Below are 8,615 nucleotides of genomic sequence, written 5' to 3'. Positions count from 1 at the left end.
GGATGGAGCACTACTGAAGGCCTAGGTGTGAAATGCACGGCCCGCCACTGAGTCAGAGTGTAGTAAAGTTGAAAGTTAGAATGGAATTCTACTAACTTTTTTGGACTATTTTGGCATTTATTAAGATTTTTAGGCTAATTTGGAGTTTAGCTAATATTTTAGCTGGCTATCAGCTTCAGCATTTTAGCTATCAATTACAGCTTCTTCAGCAGCCAAATTCAGCTTACAGCATTCACACTAGCATCATCACAGGTAATGCTATATATCTAGTTTTTAGTTAGTTTAAAGCTAATGATGGTTAGATGGATGTTTTACATCCAGTTTGTGCATGATCTGATTGGTCGACTATTAAAATGATTGTTTTTGTCAGCACTATTTTACAAGCTTATTTAAGATGCACTTTTAATAATGGAAGTATAAGGGGATTTTATAAATTCTGGAATGAATTCTCATAAAAATGTTACATCTTAACCGAGGCTGGACTTAAGCTCTGGACTTGAGGTCATACTCTGAACCGGACTCCATGAATGGAGACGCTTTGGATGTATGCCACTGTGATGAAGGTGGTTTTTAACAGCGTTGTAGATATTTTTCCATCTAAACTCACTTCAATGACGTCAGTAAGAAGATACTGAACTTTGGTTTCAGAAAAATGTTTCCTTAGTGATTTAGCATGTCAGGTATGTGGTGTTGCTATGAGAAGCTTAATGTTACAACATTCTCCAGTGACCAAAGCTGACAGAACCAGTGTCAGCCACTCTGATGCTGATGGGAACATGCCTGCTGAAAGGGTCAGGAGGAGCCAGCATGGTTTTCATCTATTTACATCTGGATGAATCAAGCTCTACATTAGTGCTGCCACAAACGATCATTTTAATAGTCAAATAATCACCGATTATTTTTACAAATTAGTCCACTAATCTGGTCATGCCAAAATTGGATGTAAAACACACATCTTAACCATCATTAGCCTTAAACTAACTAAAAATAAAGACGATTAAGATGATACTTTATTCAACTTTCATTAGTTTCTGGCATTAAAACAAGATAAAATCAAATGAGAGAGAGATAAGGAATATACTTTCCATCAAACCCGTTTTGACACGTGACCTTTGACCCTACACCATCCATCAAACTCGTTTTGACAGGTGCCCCGCCCCTCAAGAGGACATAGCAATTTAATACTAATTTTATATAAAGGGTATATAGGGTCAAAGGTCACCTGTCAAAATGAGTTTGATGGAAATTGTATTCCTTTTCTCTCTGAGGTCGGCATCTGAAACAAGGAACTATTTTTCACATAAGATAAAGTTTTGGTCTCAATGACTTAAATATAAATAAAGTGCATTATTTGGTGCTGAACGCTCACAACTTTATTCAACTTTACTACACTCTGACTCCATATAATATAAAGTAATGTCTAATCAACTATTAAATTAGTTGTCAAATATTTTAATAGCTGATTAGTCATCGATTAATTGGCTAATCGTGGCAGCCCTGCTCCACATTGCCTCCTGTTGTTGGGAGCAGATCTGTGTCCCCTGTGGGGGGACGAGGAGTCCATGTCGGAGCTGGATCAAAGCCTCATCCATGCTCTTGACAGGTTTTCTGAGGCCTGGCTCAGAACTGGAGGAAGAAGCTCTCAATCAGTTCTCCATGAGTGTGTCTTGGTCCTGGTCCTTTGATCTCTCCAGTCTGAAGGACTCATGACGTCTGCCTTCATGCTCTTCTTCTGTCTCTGGGTTTCAGACACACTTTAAAGCCTGCAGTTCCTCTGTCAGGTTTTTATTAAACATTAACTACGTTCCTCATCCATTCACAGTAAAGTCAGCAGGATTCCTGCATCAAAAGTCACATAACTGATCTGTTAATAAGGCTGAGCAGCATGTTGGTGTTTCTACTGAACTTCATGGTCAGCTGACAGCTGCAGTGATGAAGAGTCCTCCAGTCTTCATCAGGAGACTGTCTGCTACATTGAATGACTCATGAGGCTTTTCCTTTTGTTCCATTTGATGGTCATTTTTCTAACCTCCTGCTCTTCTCTCCTGTTCACATTAGCACCATGTCACTGTGGATCCAGGCGCAGCAGCTCCAGGGGGAGGCCTTGCATCAGATGCAGGCTCTCTACGGACAGCACTTCCCCATCGAGGTGCGACACTACCTGGCCCAGTGGATTGAAAGCCAGCCCTGGTATGTATGGACCTTCCCAGGGTTCCTCCTCCACAACACCATCATGTCTACAGAGATGGTCAGACGGCTGCTTTCACAGGAAGCCACATTTCTCTTTTATAAATTCACTGAAAAAGAAGCATGTTTGTGTTAATAAAGGGATGTCATGTTTTCTTCTTTGTTTCTTTAAGCTAAAACCATTTTATAGACGGGATTAAAAAAAACATTGATTTGTTCTTTTTGGTTCTGAAAGAACCAAAAGAGAACATGTTTTTGATAAATTACTCTAGTATAGGCATCTATCCATCCATCCATCCATCCATCCATCCATCCATTCATCCATCCATCTGGAAGAATGTTTTCATTTTCCTTTTGAAGCAGTGACATGGCTTATCTGTACTGTTTCTAGTTTTTTTTTTTTTAATAGAACAACACATTTTTTGTTTTCTTTTTTGCAATTTATGTCATCCTAAAATTCTAAAGGTAGAGTTTTTGTCTTTCCCCCTGATAAGTTAGAGACCCAACAAAACATGAAATAATTTAAGAAAATCTGACATCACTTCTTGTTTCTGCCTCTTAACACGGAGTAAAGTCCCTTTTTCTTGAGCCAGTCGTCTCTTTCCACAGCAGATCAGTCCAGATCTCAGGAGAGGTTCGGATTTAGAATGCTCAGTCCAGAAAGCCTTCACCATAAGAACGTTTGTGATTCTCAGGGACTCTGTGGAGCTGGACAATCCTGCAGAGGAGGCAAAGGCCAAGCGCCTGCTGGACAACCTGGTTGGGGAGTTGCAGAAAAAGGCCCAGGTTCAGGGGGGAGAAGATGGTTTTCTGCTGAAGATCAAGCTGGGCCACTATGCCACCACACTCAAGGTACCGTTCACTACAGGACAGCAGAGAGAGCTCAGATGTTCCTCCAGCGTTACCTGATAGGTGTCCCTGTGCATCCTCCTCTGCTGGTTTAAAGGCCTGAAAGAGGAACAACAGTTCTTCTCTGAAGCTGCATGTTACCTGGTTATCAATAATCACTTTTTAGTGACTTGAGCTGGAAGATCAGAATATGCGTGGTCAGTGTGTGGATATAACCAGCCCTACATCTGCTCTGGTTAAAACAGGGTTGTGTGGATGGGTGAGAGGTGGTCATGGCGTCTCAGCTGAGGTTTGAGAAACTAGATTTTCCTTTGATTTTGGTGATGGGGTAAATGCCATCTTTTACTGCTGTAGAGACAATATCTCTGCCAAACTATTGAATACATTACATTTTTATTCACAAGTTTTCACTCTCAGTATTCATTTTATAGGTTACATTTCAATTCTAAAACCATTTTTTAATAATAAAAAATGATTTTATGCTAAAAGCACAAAAGCTTTTATTCTGATTCAAACTAAAAAAAAACTGGAAGCTCTTTTTTACTAGAACTACATTAATAAAAAGGAAAAAATGTTCTTCCTTAAAAAATACAAAAATTGCTGAAGAATAAAATTCCTTTATGTAATTGGTTTGGAATTTTTCTAGTTAAGCTTAATTTAATGATTTATTTATCGATCCAACTGTTGCTTTAACCCATGAAGACCCAGTCCACTTTTTCTTTAAAAATGAAATGATGTGAAATCCACCACAAACCTTTACACTGATGTCCCCGTGGTTCTTATGGGCTGGCTTTGGTTGGGTTTGTCTGTCCTCATACATGTCGCTATCCGGGGTGTCTGTGCTCTCCTCCAGGAGGAGTGCATCATCCTGGAAATCCTGCAGGTCAGGTGAAGCGACCTCAGGTTAAATGGAAGCAGAGAACGTCTGTCTGGAGGACTCCAACCTCCAAAAGTGGATCTTTTTATTGATTTGTTCGTTAGTTCTAGAGTTTAAAGTCTAACTCTGGAGCATTTGTAGCCTTTAGAAAGCTACTCAGTTTTTTTCTAAATATTTTCAAGATTTAAACTTTTCTGTTGATGAATCAAAAGATTTCCGTGAAGAAAACACAGTTGTTCTGAAAGCAGAGCTCAGTGAAGAAGAACCTTTAGATCTGGGGAGGGGTCTTCAACCTGTGGCTCTTTGACCCCTCCACTGTGGCTCTCTGGTTAAAGAAAAATAAAAAGGATTTTCTATTTTAAATTACAATGGCGATGCAGCTTCATCAAAGTCGCACTAAAACATTTTGACTGATTTTTCAGAGCCTTTTACCACCAAAAATCAGTTGGAGATTAGTGGACAGGAAGTAATTTATACTTGGAGAACATTTCCTATTGTTGAAACTTAAAGGATTTTAATTGTTCCTCATGGTCCCATAAAAACCAGTATGGGTCACTTAGTTCTGATTTGTGAATTTCTGGCTAAGATGCACCAACAGGGGTAAAATAAAATGTGTTTTTTTTTTCCACTGCTGACATGTTACTACATACATTTGCTGCATTTAGATCATCAAATATGGTACAGGGTGTCTTATTTTGAAAGGATGTCATGCAAACCTCCGAAAAGAGTTATAAACTATTTCTTAAAAAAATATATACATACCAAAACAAAAACTGTTTATCATAATAGCCGCAGTGGTACTAAAATAAATTAGCACCTTATTTTTATTCAAAGAGAGTTTGTGGCTCCTCCTGGATTGTAGCCAGTAAGAAATGGACCTGAACGGTTCTTTAAGTGTTGAAGGTTGCAGACCCCTGATCAGAGGTCTCAAAGTGGCGGCCCGCGGGCCATTTGCGGCCCCCAACTCAGTATTTTGCAGCCTCCACCTTATTTGAAATTTCAATTTCTACAAAGTAATATCTTCTCCATGTCCACGCTTCTTTGATGATAGCTTTGTATTTGCTTTGATGTTTCAGCTTTATGCTTCAAACTTTGTATTTGCTATTATCGTTGGATGTCAGAGAAGTCCTTAACAACAGTTGCTAGCGTCATTAGCTCCTGTGGTTTCTGTGTGGTTTGACTAAAGCGTTTAACTGCAGCTGCAGAGCACATGAGCATCAATCCTGATGCCATCCGTCAGCATGGATCACACGTCTCACTGGTGTCTCCCCAGAGCACCTACGACCGCTGTCCTTTGGAGCTGGTACGCTGCATCAAGCAGATCCTGCAGTCAGAGCAGAGGCTGGTTCAAGAAGCTACAAATGTAAGTGCTGATGCTACAGGTGTGTAGGGCTGCCACGATTAGTTGGTTAATCGACTAATTTAATAAATGATTAGTCATTACTTTATATGGAGTCAGAGTGTAGTAAAGCTGAAAGTTCTAATGACATTCTGCTAGCTTTTTGGAGTATTTTGGCATTTATTAAGGGTTTTTTTTGCCCATTTTGGAGCTTAGCTAATATTTCATCTGAGATGCAGCTGCCTGTAGATGACCTGTGTTTGGTTCGTAGGTGAGCAGTGGGAACGGGCTGCAGGCCATGGACACTCTGTCCCAGCGCCACCAGCAGATCAACCAGGCCTTTGAGGAGCTCCGCCTGGCCACGCAGGAGACGGAGAACGAGCTGAGGAAGCTGCAGCACAGCCAGGAGTACTTCATCATCCAATACCAGGAAAACCTGCGGATCCAGGGTGAGCAAATGTTTAAACCTGCCTGAAACTGTAAACTATCATCCTCTGTTCTGCCCCTTTGCCCCCATGCTCCTCACATTTTACTGGAAAATATGTGTGTGGAGATGGGGGGGGGGTCTTTTTGTTTGGAATGCAGGTGTTTTAAAATGCTGTTTCAGTTGGAGATGACAAACACCAGAAGAAGAGCTCCTTTAACACAGCCTGACGGGTTACAGTGGTTGGGTCCACTGCTCTGTAGTAGCAGAGCTCTCACTGTTCTCTCACTTCCTGCTTGAATGTCCAAACAGGAAAAACAGGTTGTTCAGAATCCACAGTCTGAGCTTCAAAGAGGCTCAAGAGAAAAACACCAAACTGTTTGTGATGAATGATTAGATTTTCATCCACTAAAATAAGCCATCACATTTTTTACTCTTATTTTTTTTTTTGCACTTTTTATATTTTTAAATAAAATATTTATGTTAAAGATGGCTCGAGCAGCAGGTTTGTCAGCTGTGTCAGCCTGGGGGCGGAGCAGAACTCCTCCTGGAGGGGCTTGTAAAAACCTCAAACTGTTCTCATCAGAGTGGGTGAAGGAAACGGAGGATGTGAGGAAGTGATGGAGAAGTTTTGTGTCCAGGACAAGAATGCAGAAGGACAGATGCTGGTGGAGTTAACTACAACGATCAAATATCAGTGATGGAGACGTTTTTCCAGAAAAGAGAGGAGCATATAAGAGTGGAGGGAGGAGAACGCACATTTTTGCCATCTTTACTGAAGCTTTCATCTGGAAGAGTCCAGCAGAGTGGGAGAATGTAGACCAGGGCTGGCCAACGCTGGTCCTCAAACGCCCGAATCCTGCCTGGTTTCCAGCCGTTCTTGACAAGCTCTCTGCTGATCGGTTGACTGGAGGGATTCCACATCCTGAGTGTGACAGAGGAGCTGAAGGTGGAGGAGGAACATCTAGAGAGGTGGAGGTTTCATCTGGAAGGGAGACGGAGACATTATAGTTTCCATGCTGGAGAGCAGCTGATTTCGACCTTCAGTGTTGGTGGTTGAAGTGACTGAAGGTGATTCTTTCTTTGTGACGTCTGGTTTCCTTCTTGCCTTTGCAGCCCAGCTGAGCAGCCTTTCCTCGCTCCCTGCAGCCGAGCGCTCCCAGCGGGAAACCCCCCTTCAGAGCAAGAGAGCCACCGTGGAGGCGTGGCTTACCAGAGAGGCCAGCACCCTGCAGAAATACAGGCTGGTACGAGAACACGGCACACACAGAGCCAACAAACACACAGACATATTTGAACCTCATATGGATAAATGCCATATTAACCTGTTATCTACTGTTGTGGTCACAAGTTTACATACTCTCGTAACGAATAGAATCTCATGTCTGTCTTGAGTTTCTGGTTATTTGTAAAACTCTGATTTTTCTCTGATAGTGACTGGAACAGATACTTCTATGTAACAAAAAACAATCATGAAGTTTGGTTCTTTTATTACTTTAATATGGATCAACTGAAAATGGGATCAAATCTGGATATCATAGGTCTGATTTGCATATTTGTTTGGCAAAGATTTGATGTTGGATGTCCTTCCTGACACAACACTGTATTTATACGGGTTTGGGACCGCCACAATCAGACTTGTTCCCCTCGTGGCTACATTATTTCCTTGATGAAATGATCGGATGATTTCATTCAAAACAAGTTTTAAACAGCACGCATGACTTTAGAGTCTACATTAGAGCTGTACTAATAGAAGTACTAAGAACACAGATGAGTCTTCTCCTGGTTTTTCTTGATATGATGGTAGTGAAGCAGCTGTGTGTACACACTGAGAGCTCCTTCCTCCATCACAGAGCTGTAGAGTTGATCTGTGATTTTCTGAGGAATCAGATATTAAGGTGAGCTCTGCAGGTGAATACCAGAGCTTTGACAGTATCTGAGAACTGGACTGGGTGAGTGTGAGGTCATTCATAGAAAATGCTTTTGCTCCAACCAAATGATGTCAATTCAGTTGGCGTCCACGTTTCCATGACGACCACTCTTACCAATCAGGAGTAAGCTATTTGAAAGGCCACACCCCTAACACTTGAAAGCGGGCTCTGGAGAATTGCTTGAATATTTCAAACGTTATTACTGAGGCATCTGATTGGTCGGTTTATAACTTGAATAACATGAAATAACGAAAAAATATGAAAATAAAAGAGGAGAGAGTGCTAAAAGTGTATCAGAGTAAGAATAGTTATATAGAAGTCTATGGGGTTTGGGCTTCTTGGAGCCAGTAGGTACTTTATGTTTGGAACACCAGAGGGGAGGGTCGCTCAGTCCATATACAGTCATTGGTCTGAACCGGAGGCTGCAGACACAGAGCATCAGTGCAGAGGTCCGATGTGTCCTTCTGGGCTCATTAAAAATGAGTATCATTCGGATCATGTGGAGAGACTGGATTCTGCAGACTGGTGGTCCTCTTTGACCAACACTGCAGAGATCAAAATGAAAAACGGCGAGTGTCTAAAGCATGAGTACCCAAAGTGGGGCCCTTGGGCCAAATTTGACCCACCAGATGTTACCTTTTGGCCAGCCAAGTCATGGCTGTGGAAGATACGGAGTGTTTAGTCGAAAGCCCTTACCTGTTTCCCATTGATTCTCTATGGCAGAGGTGTCAAAGTCAGACGCACAGGGAGCCTAACTCCAAAACACAACTTAGGTCGTGGGTCGAAAAGGATAAACAGTTATTGAACACTCTAAAACTAAATTTTTAAAAATTTTAAAATCGTAATTTTTTAACATAATTATGAACTAGATATATAGCATTACTTGTAATAATGCTAGTGTGAATGCTCTAAGCTGAATTTGGCTGCTGAAAATGCTATAGCTGAAGATGCTGAAATTGATAGCTAAAAACTCTGTAGCTGATAGCAGCTAAAATATTAGGTAAATGC

At 41.3% G+C, this 8,615-nt stretch overlaps 1 protein-coding gene across 1 annotated transcript in view; it reads left to right on the top strand.

Annotated features, from left to right (window-relative positions):
• LOC112162336 (signal transducer and activator of transcription 5B) overlaps window positions 1–8,615 on the top strand; it is a 28,817-nt gene that overhangs the window by 6,798 nt on the left and 13,404 nt on the right. The window contains exons 2-6 of the mRNA XM_024298135.2: window positions 2,059–2,190; window positions 2,883–3,039; window positions 5,187–5,276; window positions 5,524–5,701; window positions 6,793–6,923. Coding sequence (XP_024153903.1) covers window positions 2,063–2,190; window positions 2,883–3,039; window positions 5,187–5,276; window positions 5,524–5,701; window positions 6,793–6,923 — 684 coding nt within the window. The 5' untranslated portion in view covers window positions 2,059–2,062. The remainder of the gene's footprint in view (window positions 1–2,058; window positions 2,191–2,882; window positions 3,040–5,186; window positions 5,277–5,523; window positions 5,702–6,792; window positions 6,924–8,615) is intronic.

This window comes from Oryzias melastigma, linkage group LG19 (genome assembly GCF_002922805.2).
Source record: "Oryzias melastigma strain HK-1 linkage group LG19, ASM292280v2, whole genome shotgun sequence".
NCBI lineage: Eukaryota > Metazoa > Chordata > Actinopteri > Beloniformes > Adrianichthyidae > Oryzias > Oryzias melastigma.
The sequence above is the reverse complement of the archived record's forward strand: the minus strand, read 5'-3'. Positions and strand labels throughout refer to the sequence as shown.